The sequence below is a fragment of the Crocodylus porosus genome, unplaced genomic scaffold (assembly GCF_001723895.1).
Source record: "Crocodylus porosus isolate Cpor-Errol unplaced genomic scaffold, CroPor_comp1, whole genome shotgun sequence".
NCBI lineage: Eukaryota > Metazoa > Chordata > Crocodylia > Crocodylidae > Crocodylus > Crocodylus porosus.
In genome coordinates, this window is record NW_017728943.1 from 114296114 (window position 1) to 114315315 (window position 19202).

Below are 19202 nucleotides of genomic sequence, written 5' to 3' on the forward strand. Positions count from 1 at the left end.
ATTCCATCTGTTCTTATCTCTTGCTAGATAACATCTCTGCTGCCAAAAAGACATTTAAATTTATTACATTGCAGCTATTGATAAATATAATTTCTATGAAGATCTAATGCTAAATCAAGACTAGATGTAGAGATAAAGCTTACAGAGGGCTGTGTCAAACAGGTCCAGATTTCACTCAGCACTTCCAGATTTTCCGCCAGCGGGATTCTAGAAGGCTGAATTTTCTCACTGTTTTTCTTCACAAAATGGCTTTTAATGGAATACACATTTGTATCACAACCCTCCCCCTTCCCTAAAATGGACCAGGTAAACAATAGGAACAAGTAAAGCTGGAAGTAGGAAGAATGACAGAACTGCTACTGGGAGGAGGTAGAAGAGCAGAGGAAGGGTACTGTTCAACAATTTCAGGAGATCATACTCTGGGCACCTTCCATGCAGATCTGACAGGCACAGAATGGTGCCATGAAACTGCCTCCAGCAACAGAATACATTTTCCGGCACATCACAGCAATGGCAATAGCATCAATTCTGCTTGCAATCCATGTCCAAACAGAAAAGTTCTCAGTGGTCCTATTTCAGCATATCTCAAGGACTAATTAAATCCTCATTACTATCTTCTAATTATTCCTGTGCTCTGGGATTGCACTGAGCAAGTCCCTGGTGGTGCATTAGATGAAAAGGGTTAAATAACCTGTGTTGGTTTTGAGACTCCAGATCTATTTCAGACCTTTAGCATATCATCAGCATTATCATGAATATTTAACTACATACTGCTGTGAAAACTATAATGGGAAAACAATTAAAGATTTTTAAAAAATTAATTCCGACCCATATACATTTGCCCTAATAAATAAGGCTTCTTTAAGTATCCCCATTACGAGAATATCTGTGAGAATAATGGTATGAAGCTATTTACTGTTTCCATTATATTCAATGGTTTTCAGGAGTTCTCAATGTACTATTTTAATATGAATAAGACTCACATTTTGAACTCTGAGCATTTAAAAAACATTAACCTGGAGCAGAGGAGTTTTGTTGGCTCTGTTAGAGTATAGGAAAGAATTTAGTATGTTGAGCTAAAAAGAAAAGTCCAATTCAACACTGCCATAAAGCAGAATTTTCTATTTGTCTTGTATGGATGTACATGTACACACGCTAATATTATTAGACTATGGTAAGAGAATGTGTGGGAGCTAATCATTAGGACAGAGGCAGGCAATTATTTTGGGCAGAGGGCTGCTTACTGAGTTTTGGCAAGCCAATGAGGGCTGCATGATAGGCAGCCAGGGGGGATAAATTTTAATTTTCTAAATTTTTTTAAGGGCCCCGCAGGCCGGATAGAATGGCTTGGTGGGCCACATCTGGCCTGTGGGATGCATTTTGCTCACCCCTGCATTAGGACAAAGGATGGATGGCTGGGAAGCCAATTGTCTATTCCCAGCTCTGGAATCAATTTACATTATGACCCTGAGCAAGATGCTTCAGGTAAAAGGCAGATAGAATAGTGCCACTGAAATCCACCGATATCAGTATTACCTTTTATGATGCAACTGTTACAACTGTGTGATTCTGTAGCAACACAGGTGCTGCAAATCCACTATAACTTCAGCATTCTTTCATTCAGGATTAAAGATACAGTGATTTAGCAAATCAGGCAGACATAACAGTTACTTTCTAACAGCTGATATGTTGTTCCTGCAGTAGCTCTCTCCCACTTTTTAAAGCGGTATATTCGACCATAGCCTCCAGCCAACTTTGCAAAAAAGGTGCAGCTGATTTTGAAAGTGTCAGTTACTGCGTGGCCAGTTTAATGGAACCAGATTTTGGAAATGTTGCAAGCCCACAGCCTAAACTGACTTCTAATGGGATGCTCAGTGCCTCTCAAAATGAAGCACCTAAAAACAGAGACACCCAAAATTGGTAGATAATTGGCCTTTACCCTCAGTTCATGCATTTATAAAATACGTATGATACTATTTACTTCACTATCACACAGAAGCAAAAGGAAATTAAAGCAATTAAGTGTCTGCAAAGAGTTTTAATTTTACTGCATGGAAGTAGACCTAATCCTGTTCTTATACAAATGCAAAACTGGAGTGATTCTGGAAAAAAATAACAATGATTGAGGACATAATTTGAGCTATCCAGAAAAAAATTATGATTGCTACTATAATGAAGTTTCCATAAGAAAAGATATGCAGCAGCTACTTCCACACAATAGCACAACTTGTGTAGGTAACAGTTAGGTAGAAACAAGAAAAGTTCCAGTGTCTTAGTATCAAATCTAAATAAGTGCAGACCCAGGAATGCAAATAAAAATGTGCTGCATGAACTGCTTCTGCTGATCCTGAGCCAGGTACAAAGGAGCTGCAGCCTCAGTAAGATATGAAAGATTTTCAAAATCATTTAAAAAATACAAATAACATTTACACTACATTTAAAATAGAAGATAAACTACATCAAAAGTAATTTAAAGGCCTGGTAAACTCTAAACCCCTAGAAATTCCTACTGCTACACACACATACACACACACACACACTCTCTCTCTCTCTCTAAACGTACATATAAAAACGCCTGGTCGCTTGATACTGTACTCTATGATAGGCGATGTACAGCCTTAGGCTGGCAAACATGAGAAATCCCAGCTGGGTGCTGAGTAACCATGAAAAGAAGGATAAAATACAATCAAACACTTTCGTAATAAAATAACTAATTGTAAACATAGTAGTTTAAGTGTGGCATTTCAGCAGTCAGAATGGCTGTACCTTGGATCCTACTCTGTCAGTCAAGCTCTGGAGAATCTGCCTAATAATATATTTTTCGAGTGTTGAGAGTATGGGATTCCATTCAATAAACTATTAGAAGGCTTTTGTTCATTCAGTCATTTCTTCAAACAAGGAAGGAAATGTTATGTAAAGTGCTAGAAGGAACAAAAACGCCTTATCCTAAACTGGAGGGTCTCTTGGTGTTTTTTTGCTGGAAAACATTCATATCAGTGCACCAAGCGTTTAAATTACTGTAACAGACGCCTGCAGATCAGGTGTCTTCAGCAGCAACGATTTTCTGCTCAGGTTTTTATCAGTAAATGACAAGTACCTTTCCTTTGAGTCCCTACCTCTTCCCCTGCTTCTCTTCTCCAAGTTCAGTGGAAATCAGTTCAAGCAAGCAAAGGAATCAACTAATGTAACAGCCTTTTTAAAAGGTGAAGTTTTCCATTTCAAAGGAACCTCTAATCAATGATAGGGCACAAAAGGGAATGCACGCATGTTTATGTGCGTACAGCAGACTTTATAGAAGCTTTGGGGAGCATGTTCTGCAAAATCAATATGACCTACCTAGTTACAAATTTCATATCTGCTGCATGAAACAAATGGACATTTTATACAACCTGGGTCACAAGGACTGTTGTGAGAAGCATGCCAGAAACCTCAATGTAAATTATCAAAACAGAAAAACAAAGCATGTTGCATATAAACAATCAAAGGCTATTAAAATACTTCCAAATTCAAGTGAAAACATATTCTTTATATTATACCCACATAGGTCATCCTCCACGTGGGAAGAACAGACTAGTATACTTCTTATATCCCAGTTTTTCCACCTCTGTCTGCTAGTTTGGCTTTTTGGTTTGGCGGCTGTCTTTTCCTTTATTTCAGTTTGATCCCCCAGTTCTTAATGATGGTTTCAACCACAGACTGCCATCTAATTTCCTTGTAGAGAACGGATCCATACATTCACCCCCACAAGGAAATTAAAGCATTCTGCTCACCCGTGGCCACTGTTAACCCATCCTCTGAAGTCTTATAGGGTACACAATGCTGAAGAAATAAATACAGTTGGGCAGCTCCATGTGCTATGCTTAGATCCAACCATCACAAAAAATGCACACAGCTCCTGAGAAGCATGGGTCCCCGAAGCCTCAGTCTGACCCCTTCCCACTATCTTACGACAGCCTGTCACATGCAATATTCTGCATTAGTCTTTGGTACCAAGGTTGTTCTTCTTCCACCAGACATGGATGACACTAAAGAACTGTTAAGGTAGAATTGAAGCTCTATGCTAACAACAACTGTATGTAAAGGTGACCTGGAAAGTAAATGACAACTAAATTAAACAAGAGGTAAAGAATATTTTGTGATATCCCTTACTGGAGCAGCTGCATGACTGGGAGATCTTTGGACAAGCTTCTGGGCATCAAGTCTGCCTTTCTTCAGGGACCTACTACAAAGGAACCTTTCTTCAATATCAAAGTGACTTTAATGGGAGCACTTAAAGCATTAATTTGGCTTTATTTCCTATTGTCATATCTGCTTTGCTAACCAGTTGCTAGTACTGTGTTTACTTGCATACCCCATGCACTGCTCCCTAAAAACTGGCCCTCCAAAATTGGGATGCATGCTTTAAGTAAGGAAACTGTTTTCCATACTGGAATGGAGGTATAGGGATGCTGTGATTGTTGCTGAGGGCTGGGTCCATATTGGGCTCCAGCTGCCTGCAGGAGAGGTAGAGTCTACTCTTCAAGGACAGAGTCTATTCTGTAGTTCAAACTTTAAACCCATCACAGCTGATGTCAAACTAGCAGCAGCTTTTCACTTTTCGGTTAAATATTAAGCTCGGGCATTTGCAGGGTGAGACAGTGATATTGATGCGCAGACTCCATTCTCTGCTCCACATGGGACACGTATTCAGCCATGGCTCTGGAAAAATCTCTCGCTCCATTCTGCCTCCCCAAAACAAGATGCGTTGGGATGTGTGATTTGCAGAAAAATACAGTGCATTTCAGTCGTTGTGTAAACAAGGCCTTTGGTTCACTGGCATTCTATCTTATAATCAGGTTATGAAAATAGCCCATAGTTATTTTATCTTATAATCAGGTTATGAAACTGTAATAAACTCCCCTCTTAGGGCAGTTACATATAACACAGTTAAAAGATAAAGATCCCTGTCCCTAAGATAAAGATTTATCCCATTCATTGATGAATGAACCTGTGCTGGCTAAAATAGCCCTAGTCAAACAGAGTTCTTGCTAGCAAAGTTTTATCAACAATGTGTTTAGGGTCCAGTATTTCTGGTGATAAAGGAGGGAGGTAGACCACTTGACCCAACTAGTCTATTTTGCTCTTTAAATGGAAGGGGATTTTGAATTTCTACCTACAGCTGGTCAGAGATCAAATTTCATGTTAAATAACCATCAAGTTTCTTCCGTTTTGGATTCTCAAGAACACTAGTTAAAACTCTGCAGTACAATCCTTTCATGCTGTTGACAGTCTTTTAAGAACGCCTTGCTTGCAACGGTGCTTTGGTTAAATCCTGCTACTCATTCACTCCGCCTGGAAAGGACCCCCTCCAAACCCCAAAACCCCCACACAGTCTGTTACAATAGAGACTGTCATTTTTTTACTAGGCAAAAGCAAGGGAAATTCTATCATGTCCACATGCTGCTGAGAATGAAACAAACATTTGGCACAAAGTAAAAACCTCACAAACCTCGATCTTGTGGCATTGGTGACTGGCTCAAAGCAGGATGGGAACTGGATTCTGACTGGCTGCCAGAAGGTTGAGGTGGCATCTGACTGCCTGCAAAACAAAGAGAAATGATCTTCCCTTTAATGGTGTGATGTACAATTCAAACACTGCTGCATCTCTGAACCGCTGAACATCAAAGAAAAATAACCAACAGTATGCAACAGAGATACAGCTCAACAGGTCTTCCTTTTTCACATTTTCTAAACCCAAGCAGGAAGCATGCATAAACATATTAAGCAACAGGCATGCCGAAATGTTCAATTTCGTATTGAGTGAGTTCCCAACCTCACTGACATGATCCAATTTATAGCTGCAAATCTCCTGACACGTATTTCTGTTAGAGAGTTTAACAAAATCCAAGTCTGCTGAACAATAGGGCTCATCCTGCCGAGCTTGAACTGGCCTCCAGCCAGGCAGACGTGGACTGCTGCCAAAAATATTACCAATGAAAAATTCAGTCAATACAGAAATGACTAACAACAACAGTATAAAAAAAAAAATCTTACACTGAATCAGTGGATTTGAATGTCCACATGCAAAGCAAGAATAAAAAACCAAAATGGATACATGGACTGAGAGAGGTGTGGGGAGTATCTGTGAGATCTGATAAGTGAATGGAGAGTCTTATTATACACAAAAAGGCACCAGGACAAATAAGAATACCATGGTACTTTTAATGTCCATGCAAATCAGATACAACCCACTTTTAAGGTTTCGTTCAAAAGACTCATAAAAAGTGAACTCTATATAAATTGTGGTTTATTTACCCTGAAACAATGAAGAGCTCAAACACTGTCCAAATTTTCAGACCCAGGAGGCTGAGAATATTAGGTCAGCCCCTTCAACGCTATTATACGGTAAAGCAGATGCTTACTGTACTGATGAATGACACTTGAGAGCCACTTCTCTGGGTCACATCTTAACCCTCAACATAGCGTTAAGTGTGTAGGGCCAAGCAGCAACCCTTGTGCTGCTACAAGATGGCAACTGCCAAGTAATCAACCTGCCACAGCCTAAGGAGAAATGAGAGCAAGTCTCAAACGTCTCCTAGGACTTTCATTCACTGCTGATTTTGAGACACATCTGCTCTTGACAGCCAAAGCAGCTTGAGGACCACCTCAGGTTAGGCAACAAAAATATACTTCAGGCTTTCAGAAATTGCTGATGCCTACTGTGGTATAAACAGCAGTAGACAGATTTTTATTCCTTACCCTTAAAAATGTACAGATTATTCTCAGATTGTTTTTCACTTTAAATACTAGGAATACAAAAACATGACACAGATTTGTGTGTACTTAGCGTCATTTCCTTTTGCTTAGCTGCCAGGCTTTTTAATGGATAAAATGGAAATCCGGTGGTTATTTCTGGAATCATAAGTATGGTCTAAAGACAGCCTGTAGGGGTTGCTATTTCCTTAAAGCTATGAAGTGCCAAACATCATAGACAAGTGAAGTATTACATAATCCTTCTGCCCCGTGCACTGCCTTGTTTCAGAGCAGCCATTTCAGTGACTGAGTACAAAAGTAATATTAAATAAAGAGCCAAGGCACAGAAATAAAAACTATAATTTTAAGTATAAACATTGTCAAGCTATTTGAATTAGGAGAGTTTACACTAAAGCACATGAGGGATGACATTACTATGAAAGGATGTGACAACCGTCTTATTTCCACAATTTGCAAGAGGCAGAATTTTTCCTCCAAAAGACCAAACCATGATGCTACTATGAAACATTCAGTGCCTGGGGCCTTGGATCCACAAACCATTTAGGAAGTCTAAGGCCTATGAGAATAAAATACCGACTTCTTTTTTGATGTCACTCAGGAGTGGGCTGTAGCAAGACAGTAAGTGCCTATATTATAATGAACACTTCTGCATGACAGAATGAATTCAGTGACTCAAGACTGTAAACAAACGGTAATTCCATGTTAACACATGGCACTACCACTTACGCTGCATATGCCTGAGGCACTGGTATCAGACAGACTATTTCAAGTAAACCTAGAGCATGCCTCTGAAAGCCATAGAAGTCTTTATAGTTACAAAAAACAGGCAGAGCTACCGCTGGTTGCCCTGTGCAGCCCCCAAATGACATCTCCTTCAGGAACAGGATTGGCAGTTCCTCTAAAAACTGCATACCTTTAGTCTGAGCCATTTTAATCTTTCAAAATCTCTAATTTTTTATGTTAATAATTATGCTAATCACTGAGCAAGACTCTTATCCTGTATATACAGACATACAAGCACAGCACAGGCAAAAGCAAACTTTAGAACTGTGCATATGTGAATTATGTAGTACAGAAATCAATTTCATCTGCATCATCTAGAAATGTGAAGTCAGGAGTTTTTCAAATTAAATGAAATGACTGGCACCTGCATACATTTATACTACTATGTTATTTATTTATTTAAAAGGGTACTTTTGAACATTCCCCATTATTAAATGAAAACTTCAGAACAAATTTTGCTTGTGACAGAAGAAAATTATTTTTGTAAGTAATAAGCAGTTGATCCAAAACTATGAGCCCTAAAATAAAAGATTAGCTTGCAACAGTACCATACATTTTACTAAAAAGTTTTTGTTCTTGTGGATTAGGTATGCATTATATGCACAAGTATACAAAAGGCTGCAAAGCTACTACTGAATATTGACCATATGTTTAACCAAAAGCAACCAAATGTTAGAGTATTACGGCTGTCACTTTGTCTTGAAAGGTGATCAGTAAAAGAAGAGAGTTCCACTTATGGGTCATCTTAAACATATTCAGAGCACTTAACTTCTATTTTTGCATCTAACACCCAGTCACTAGGAGTTGATTTCAAAGAGAGCTAGGCACCTAAGTTTCTGTCAGGACCCAAGTCTGTGCATTTTTTATATTTCTTTGTGGTATAATAAGATGAACTTCAAGGTTGATTGGTTTTTTTTTTTAAAAAAAGCCTGTGTCTTTTTTAAAACTATTTTTCTTATTGGACTGTGATAGCAAGGATCAATAGTCCTCCATTGTATTAGGTGCTGTACAAACACAGAATAAAAGGGAAGTCCCTGCCCCAAAGAGCTTACCATCTAAGTATCAAGAAAGAAAAACCTAATTAATGGTGAGATTTAGAATTGATAGAGAGAAGTAGTTTGAATTCCAGAGAATCAGAACTCTTTATTCCTGTTCCCTCAACCGCTGTTTAATAAACACAAGGAAGAAAATCTTTTTGGTTTGGTTCCGCAACAGACAATGTGTGAGTTAACACAGCGCTTAATGGGGCTTTGTGCATCCTGTGCCTCATACACAGCAGATCCCCAGCCTTTCAATTTAAAAATGTTTATGTTCCTAGTATACATTCTTGAGACTTGAAAAGTGCTTCAGCAAGGCTAAGATCAGACTTGATATTCCAGATACTCGAAAGGCAAAAAGCAAGCAGAAAAAAGAAATGCAAAAAACCAGAAAATTACTCTTAAAAATAAACTATCAACCAACCAATTCACACTCCTTCCATCCCTTCAGACTTTTATGTAGCAAAAAGAAAGAAAATGGGCACATTTTCTCTGAAACTCCTTTAGGGAGGCCACTTTCATTACTATATTAGCATACTTTTCTATTAATTTTGGAAGACAAATTGCAAAGAATGAAACAAGTATTTTTTTGTAACATGAATATAGCTATTTGGGGGAGAAAACGCAAATTATTTCCCTGACAACTGTTTGATCCTTTGACTCAATGGAATATGGATGGAACTTTCAATAGGGCTGATGTTTTCCTGTGGTTTTGCATAGTACTACCCTACAGTGATAAGATATTCCAACTGCGAGAGTTTATGCATGGTGAACACTACTGTACACATTGTTACAAAGCATTTTTATTATGAAAAATCACAGTAAACAGAATAGCGCATGTAACACTAATAGACAGTGACATGCTATTATATTACGCTAGATCTAAAATAGTATCAAGTAAATCTTAATAGTAAGAGTGCCATTCAAATCAATAGCATTGCATCTAGCATAGTGTGGAATGCAAGATATATAAGAAAATTTTATGAAAAGCAGCTACTGTTGCATGAACAAGAGAACCTTTTAAAACTTAAATACTGTCTTTTTAAATTTGTTGTGAAAATTCTAAAAAACGAGAGCTTATGGGATATATGACATAAATGCCTACTGGATTACCTTTTTTTAAAAAAAACTAGTTAATTCACAAGTACAAAGGGAAGACATTATTTTTAATGGTTAATAATATTGTGACAGCCTGTATTACCATTTTCAAATAAAATTATGCTAAGCTTTTTAAAATATTTTGTAAGAGAATGTGCATCCGCGTTGGAAACAGAGGCTGAAAAGGTTAACTTTTATCTTTCAGACAAGCTGGATTGAACAGTCGGGACACACCTCTTACACTGCAAAGGTAGAAAGAGGAGATTGCATTAAGAGTAGAGCCATTAAATTTGCAGTTAACAAAGGAGTATAAATTCCTCAGAGCCAAGATGCAGCAAGAAAGAGAAAGCACTTGATCAAGTACAGAAGAAGGACCATTATGATTAATTAGGGTCCAATCCTATACAAGGTTGCACACATGCTGTAACGTGCAGATGGCCCTCAGTTCCCATCAGTATAATAGGAGTGGAGGATCCTCAGTATCTGCAGAAGATGCTGAACACTTCGCAGGGCTTTGCCTTTAAAAACTGATTCAAGAAAGCACTTAAGTGAGAACATGTTTCCATGTGCAAAATAAGATGGAAAGGATGGGGATTAGTACAAGAACCAAAAGGTGGATAAGGAACTGGCTAAAGGGCAGACAACAGTGAGATGTATTGAAAAGGGAACTATCAGGCTGGAAAGACATTACTAGTGGAGTTTCTCAAGGATTACTCTTCAATCTTTCATTAGTGAGTTTTGCACAGGAAGTAGGAGTATGCTAATGAAATTAATTGATGACACTAAATTTGGGAGCACTGTCAATACAGGGGAGGATCGGAATATTATCCAAGAAAGACTGAATGACTTTAGGGAATAGAGTTATTTAACTTGAATGGTATTTAACAACAAAAGTTGCAAGGTTATGTACTTAGGAACTACCATATTTACTTAAATATAAGACGACCCCCAAAACTTAGATCCTATATATGGGAAAAGTATAAATGTTAAAGTTTTCCAAGTACAGACTCTTAAGTATTGGAGAGGTTGTCTGGAATCTCACCCTCCCCCTGGCTACAGCAGGGAAGGCAGAGTTGGGGGGGAGGGGTCAGGTGGCCCCCTTGCTCTGCCCCACCCATTCCCTGCAATCACTCTGCCCCCCCGCCCCCCAGTCACCTGTACCCTGCCACCTCCAGCTCCCCACAGACTCTTCCCATCCCCTAAGCCCTTGTTGTCAGATGCTGCTCAGGCTGTACCATGCACAGTACATGGAAACTCAGCCCATGCCTGGCCATGAAGCAGTGTCAGTGCTGCTGATTGGCCAAGTAGGGGAAGGGGTGTCCATGTGCTCCATGCCTGGGAGGGACCCCAGCCTGAGCTGGAGCCAAGCTGCATCTGATAGTAAGGGGGAGGAAGGGGCTGCCCGTGGGATGGGCAGGAGGTTGCCGTGGGTCTGACTCTGGCCCTAATCCAGGCTTCCTGAGCTGCCTACTCCCCACTCTCCTTCGCATGTGAACGTAAGACAAGGGGCTTTTTCCTCCATGCTGATGGGGGGGGAAGATGGGACCTTATCTTCTCTTTGAGTAAATACAGTAATAGCAAGCAAAATTAGAGAGGGGATATGGCTGCTTTTTAGAAATGCATCAGTGGGTAAAAAAACACAACTATACAAGCTAAAGGGCAATGCTGGTGAAAGAACTAAAGGTTATAAACTGGCCATGAATAAGTTTAGACTGGAAATTAGAAGATAAGGCCTAACCATCAGAGGAGTGGTGATCTAGAACCAGTGGGCAGAAACCTGTTTCAATACAATACAGTGTTTGATAAAATTATGAACTAAGCTATATTACATTATAATCAGTGAAGCATGGATCCACTGACTCAAGAGACTCTTTTCAATCCTACATTTAAAGGTAAGCATATACTTCGGGGCCATGCTGAATATGGACTTTCAAGATGCAATTTTAAATTAGCCTTTTGAGGTAGCTGAAAGGGAGGTGCAACTGGCCTTGACCTGCAAAAACCCTACCATGAATTTCTCATTCTCCCCTCAGCTTCCAGATCCCATGCTCACTTAAACAGAATAATATTTTTTCTCACATTACCCATGCTTTCCTACCAGATTAATAACACTTTTAAAACTAGCTTTAATATACTTTCTCTAAAAGCTAATTTTACTTTGTTTCCTTGCCCCTAACCTGGATAAATACTTTAAGGCTTTTTATAAATTTGATCAGAACCTTGTTTTTCAGACCACTGCACTCGATACTGGTACTGGCACTCACTCTGGCCTGCTCAGCTGGTAAGTAAATAATACTGGTTGAATGTTCTGTGATGGACCCAACTGCATCACCTTCAACTGGTTCACAGACATGAATACAAAAATCACAACTTGAATCCTGCCATTAATTTCAGCACAGCAAAAACAGGTGGTATTACTCTCCTTAGCAGTGCTTCACTGCTCCCTTGGGTCAGGCTGGGCTTAAAGTCAGAGGCCCTCAAATCTCACGACGCATTACACCCTGCTACGTAGCATTCTGAAGTGAGGTTGCATTCCAGCTGATTTGTTTCTCTATAGCAGGGGTGGGTAAAATATGGCCTGCACGTCAGATTTGGCCCACCAGGGGATTCTCTCTTGCCTGCAGCTCAGGTACAGTCCCTTGGCCTTGCCCAGGCCAGGTGTGGTAGACACCCTGGGCTATGGCACATTCAGCCAGTCCCACTACTCCTGGACAAGCAGTGGGGTGGGAGTGGTACAGTGGCCGGACTCTTCATCCTGGCAGCCCCTGCAGTGATGCTTCCTTCCACCTGCTGTCTGATAGTGTCTCCGCCACAACCGGACCTGGCCCTGCTGCCCAGGTGCCCTGGCCCACCAGTCCCACACCCACTGCTGGGAGTGCTGGTGGGTGTCAGGTGGATGGGCCACGATCAGATAGAATCAGTTGTCTCCCTCCCCTAGCCTGGAACAGCTTACAAAAACTCCTAAAGTAGCCGTTTAGCCAAAATAATTGCCCACCCCCACTCTACAGTAATCCAAAGCAACTGCAAATTCAGTTTTAACTGGCTGTTGAAGCCAAGTTTATAGCTGCTTTGTGTCACTGGAGATGTGCAAAGCAGTCAATGTCAGTGGATCTGGTCTTGAATTTCATAGATTCATTAGTTCTTTAAATATATCATCTTCTAAACCCACTGGTTTCTCTATTTTACATTAATAATCCTCCAAATGCATGTAAAACCAGAAACTGGTAACAATTCACCTACTCTGTTCATAACACATTTTTGTTCTTGGAGTATCAGAACCATGCCTTTTTTCATGTTTGCATGGCCTCCACCATAGTGAGTCTTGTTCAAGTCCCATGAATGCCACCATAATAGAAATGCTAAATGATATTCAAACCCCTTGGTGAGGGGCAGGACCACTGGTCCCCTTGGCCAATCAGTGGTGAAGGGTGGTGCTTCCACTTCCTTGGCCAATCAGCAGCAAGGGGTGGGTGCCACTGAGTTCCTTGACCAATTAGGAGCAAGGGGCACAGCCACCACAAAAAAGTCACCTTGCTCCTTCCCTACCTCCCTGACTAACTCAGAACCTGGCTGTGCACTGCCCTACCTCTAGACACAGCCAATAGAACTGCAAGGACAAATGATTGCCATTTATTTCCACCAATAAACTGAAAAACGGTACTTTTTGCAGTCCACTCCTCACTCAGAAACAGACAGGGGGCAAAGGTTTTAAAAAACAGTGGTCTGGTATACAACAGTACCAATGGCAGCCCTGGTCTACCATGCTAGAGGTCTAGGTTCTATTCCCAGGGGGCATGAAGTCTTCTTAATAAGAAGTGTTTTAGAGCAGTGGTTCTCAACCCTTTTTGTACCAGGACCCACTTGTAAATATTGATGGCCAGTCCTGACCCAGTGACCCCCCCACCACTCCCAACCTGCTGCCCCCTGCCTCTAACCCCCTAGTGTGTGGGACAGGGGGTGGGAGTGGGGGCATAGTGGGCCCCAAGTAGCTCCTCACAGGCTGGGATCTGCCAGCCTGCAAGGGAAAAGCCAGTTTCCCCATGTTTTTCTCCTTTAAAGGTGAATCCATTTTTAAAGTTTGTTTGTGACCTTTTCATAAATTCTTGCAACCCGCTTTTGGGTCATGACCCACGGGTTGAGAAATGCTGTTTTAGAGGACTAAGAATTGTTTATACCCCTTAATGGAAGTTGCTCTAGCCCTCACATACCTGATGTTCCCCAACACAGAGAGGAAAGCAGCAGCAGAAGAATCTATTTTGCCTGTGTCCCATCCAGAGGTCACGCTCTGTGTTTAGACTGCTGAAGTAAGGCACAGGGGCAATGCAGGCTCAGGGAATTTTTCAGGCTTTTTGGCAGCAAGCCCAAAGCAAGCTGAGCAGTGTGAAATAAAGAGAGCCAGAGACAATTTTCAGCAGCTAACAATTTAGCCAAATCTGAATGGATTTTCATGAGATCACCAAAGGGCATCTTTCTGCCACAGGACCGTGCCTCTGCCAAATATCAAACCTCACACTAAAAAAACACAAGTGCTATTGCTCTTCAAAGGAGGTCACAAGATTTTTTTTTAGAGCAGGAGGTATTGAATAACTTAAATTTAGGGGTCACTGCTTACTGCCCCATTCTAACAACTATCTGAGATCTGCAATTTCACCTGAAATCCATTTTTGGGATCAATTTCCTTGCACTTTCACCTCTGCCTAACTCTGTGAACATTTAATGCATGATTTCCATTAAAATGAGGAGATATCACAGCACTAGATATTTCTGCTAGAAGCCAGTCCCAGGATAGCAACCAGTTAAATCTTTTCTAATCCCTGCATTCAGAGATGGTGGCTGGGGGATGGGAGCACAGTTACTGACGAGAGCTCGTATTTCTCTCACCAGGCCAAATTAATAAAAACAAAACCTGGTTTCTCCTCCATGCTTTGCTACCCCTCCTCCTCCCCAGTAGTTTTCCTCATTCTAACATTTTTTTTGTTTGAGAAGCTTAATATTTGGCTGCCTTCTGAAGAAATGGGCACAGTGACAGATGAAAGACTGTATTCACCGTATAATTCAGAATAGGGGAAAAAAATCGACTGCTGTGCATTTAAGATTCTAACAACCTTGCAATTTTATATAGTCGTTTTCCCCCACCCGTTCTTTTGAAGAAATCTGCTTTTATTCTGTTAATAACTAGCCACAGTTGCAGCAGCATGGATCCGATTAGCAGTTCTTATGCTACAAAGGGGAGGGGAAAAAAAAAAGGCTGCGAACAGGGTTGCCAATTTGTCCACCTGGGTCCCCAGGAGAAAGATTAGATAAAGCGCTCGCTCCTTCCCCCCCTTTCCTCCCTTGATCACTGCTTCATACTAAATAGGCCTTTTCAAAGCCAAGCCACTGACTTTACTTTTTAAAAGTCTCATGTGACTGACCCACACTCGTTTTCCTTTCTCTGTTCCCCAGAACATCCAAAGCAACTGTGCAAAGAAACAGTTCATTCACAGTTGTTCTGTCTCACATCTACAGAGCTTATTAATTATTATTGCACTTAAGTATTTGTATTTTTCTGAATTAGTATCATATAACATTTCCAAAATAAGACATAAGGAACAGGCAGTTCATATGTGACAAAAAACAACACACTCTGTTTAAGTGCAGGGCCTCAGAACTGAAGAAAGGCCAGAAGTATGTACCTACCCAACTCAGTGTAAACGATGCTCATTAACTACAGGAAAGGCCTGTTCTAAGCTTTTTGCACCTCATTAGGGCTTCTTATCTTGCTTCTCAGAGTGCCTTATACCTCTCTAATAGCAGCCTTGAAATTGACAGTACCAGTCACTTCAGGCTGCTTTAGAAGCCTTGAAATTGAGGGTTCCTACTAAGTTTCACCAACTATGCAGTTAAATGGGGTATGATTAAGTTAACAAAGTAGACAGGCTGAAAAGTTCTTGTGCACTTCAGTGGTTTTTGCACTTAATTGATATGCAGACAGAGTTTGCTACAATGTGAGGCATAGGTAACAAACTGGGACCAGCATCGAGTTGTGCAGTTACACGAATTATGCACTTATCTAATATGCATATTAAACTGAGTACGCTGCACATGACAATCCAATTCGTGAGCCAAATCCTGTAGCCCATACTGCACTTCTCATTCTGTCTTTTTTCAGGTTTTTTTTGTGACTTAACTACTGAATACAGATGGATTCAGAACAAAGTTTAACGGCTTTAACATTTAGCCCTGTATGACTGCCTGATCCATTATTTTATATCTTTGTTAATGTGATAAAGTACATATTCAAACTAGTGAAAAGAAATGTATTTTAATTGCTTTATATATTTCAATTAACCAAAATTTTAATTTGCCATTTATCCAAGTTCTAAGCATTTAAATGCATTTAACAAAAGATAAGGAAGTTGTCTTGCCTCTTAACATTGCATTTACTCTCTTTCCCAAAATGAAATCTCATCCTTCCCGCCCCTGAAAGGTAAAACATTAACAATTTAATTTAGGAAGTTAATGCAAGTTCTAGGGAAAAGAATTTTCATTATTAGTGATCATTTTTAGACAGCACTTATAAGTTACAAAGGGAGGTTTTTTCCTAAACTACTCTGAAATACAACAGAAATAACTGAGAGACAGAAAAGACCTAATGCAGAGATAGGTACAGCTCCCTAGGATTTGCTGCCTAATACAAGCTGTTTTAAGTCACAATTTTAACATGACAAAAGGCATAAAATTTCACTTATAATCTTTGGAAGCTTGTATCATCTTACGTGTGAAAAATCAGGAGAGATACCAAAGACAGGGTAAAACAGACTGCTGTGGTTCCCCTCGTTCAAAGTCTTCATTGGAGCTATTTTCGTGAGGGAATAGTTCTGAATCAGGAGCTAGCTGCCAATAATGGCACTGCCCTATAAGTATAGCCAAAGGCTAGCCAGGATGCATTCTTGACTACTTTTGTGGGTCAGGACAGAGGCAGCTGCCCTGCATTTACTCAAAGGGATTATGCCCCTTTTTGACAGTCTCTTCCTTCTTTACCCACTGTTTCTGATCCTTTCTCCTTTTTCTCTGACTCCCACTTAATGTTCCTGCAGACAGGTGGAGATTTGAGTCATGCTGATATATGGCACTGGACCACTTAACTTGCAGCACCTGCTCTTCTTCCTCTGATCTAAGTCTTCAGCTTCCAGTTATTAAGAAATGTCACTAATCCCACCCCACCTATATGTGGAACAAGATCCTCTTTGAGAAACATCATAACAGCTCTTATTATGAATAAAATACAGTGAGTGCACTCATCAGAGAACATGCCAGAGTTCATCACACCATAAAGAATATTCTCAGAAAGGGGTATAAGGGGAAGCAAACATGACTATTATGAATAAAACCATCAAAATACAAAGCAGCCTCCAAAAACTGTTGGCAGGTCTGATCTTCTGTATTATAAGATCTATCATGCTATATTTAATCTCGTCTAACAATGGTAAACCCAAAACAGTGCTGGAACCTAGCAATTCTTCATATATTCTTAATCAACTTAGAACTTTCATCAATTTAGTACCCTCTGCAAGGTCACACGCAGAACAGTCAGCCATATGCCTTTAATGTAGTTTGCAAATACGAACTTCTGTGTCAGTTTCTGTTTGGAAGGGGGAGTATCAACATTAGCAACCCCTAGTTATATCATTTATAAACATGCAGATGTGGATTATTAAAGATTAATGCATTTCGGGATTGGTGTCGGCATTCCGTTTGTCTCACGCCGAAACCAATTCTATTCTTCATTAGTCAACGACAACCCACATCACCCTGTTGTGGAAGAGAAATCAAAGGTGCATGTGTGAACTGAGAATAAGTGATGAAACTGATTACTAAGAAACTTAACGGCTGTAATCAATCAACACATCACAATAATTTGAGTCCACTGTTGTCTGGTGATGGAGAAAGGAATACAAAAACTCACCAGAATGAGTTGGCTTTTGTCTGTGTACTTTTTAAAAACCCTCTCTGACACTAGAGTTCCAGTTCCAAGTATGGAGTTGAACTGTCAATGCTTGGTATGCATCTGTTAAAAAACACTATTTAGCTTGTCAATGTTTTGTTACAAAAAAGGTAAGACGTGTCCTGTTGCAAATTCAGTTCTCAAAAATATTTGTCATAACTGAAAGTGGAGGGGCATCAGCATAGTGGAAACAATTTACTTACTCAGCAAATGTTCATTTACCACCTGGTTGAAACTTAATGTATTAAGACTTCTATGCCTTTGTTCAGTTTCTGTGCTCCCAAGTAAGGACATGCAATGCCTTTTTTTCTATAGTCAATACTGATGGTAATTACAATGTGGTCCCATGCAGGCCCCTATGCAAGAAGCAAAAGCCGTAATGAGTTCCATCCAAATAGGAACTGAGAGCATGATGGCCTACTCTATACCAAAAAACAAAGTAAATGTTGTGCTAGATTTACAGAAAGCTTTCTTTGGGTATTGGGTCCAATGTATTGTTAATGGGTGAACACAATGACTGACTTTCCCTGTTAACTTAGCAATCATTGCTCAATATTTCAGTGCATGAGGGAGAAGAAAACCTTTCCATTTGTGATAGGATGCAGCCTACACTTTATTATGGAATTATAGAGAATGGAAAAGATCCAATCCCAAATGAATTTAGCTACATAATAATCTAAAACAGAAGTTGAAAAATGTGTTTTTTCATAAAACAAATACAGGCACCAGGTCACATTTCCTGTAGATATTATGGGTGGGTTGAGGAGGTTAGGTTAGAAACACCACATAATAAAAGGATGCATATTTTAAAGGCCAAATATATGAATTAAACTACGACTCTCTGAAGGCTAAGCATGCTATGCAACAAAGGAAGATCCAGAAGTGGTGCAGTGGCACAGTCACACCCACGGTTCAGACCACAACACAGGAGCAGCAGCTGGGAACTTTTTAAAGTCCTCAAACCAAGTAAGAATTCTTCCTCTTCCTCTCTGAGCTCAGTGACATATTCCCAGCACCTTCCAATCCTACTCTCCCCTGCCCAGTGCCACTGTTGCAGTTGTCTATAGCTGTCCCAGGAGTAGGGGGTAGGGGTGTGCGAAGTGGGCCCTATGCAATTCAGATTCAGCTTGAATCGGGGGATGGTGATTCAATTCATTGATGCAGATCACTGTCCCAGATTTGATTTGGCCGAATCTGAAGGTTCAATGCTAATTCAGAGAATCAGCAATTCGGACACAGATACAGCTTTAAAAGATTTTTTTTGTTTTTTAAACATATTTCGAGGTACCAGTGCAGCTTGTGATCACTGTGATGCTGGGGTGCGTGGACCGTTCCACAGGACTGTGTGTGTGTGTGGAGGGGGGGGGTCCTTCCATGTGCTCAGTGGCAAACACAGAAGTGGAGCAGAAGTCCTTCTGGTTCATTTCTGGGTCTGTTGGGGAGCACACTGGGGGCTTCCCCGTGCCTTCCTGGCACAGCAATCAACTACAGGGGGATCCTAGGTGGCCACCCCCCCCCCCCGACCCAAGAAGCACCAGTCACTG

At 40.4% G+C, this 19202-nt stretch overlaps 1 protein-coding gene across 1 annotated transcript in view; it reads right to left on the reverse strand.

Annotated features, from left to right (window-relative positions):
- Window positions 1-19202, reverse strand: part of ARID1B (AT-rich interaction domain 1B) — a 447671-nt gene that overhangs the window by 113921 nt on the left and 314548 nt on the right. The window contains exon 6 of the mRNA XM_019548627.1: window positions 5489-5578. Within this exon, the coding sequence (XP_019404172.1) occupies window positions 5489-5578 (90 nt within the window). The remainder of the gene's footprint in view (window positions 1-5488; window positions 5579-19202) is intronic.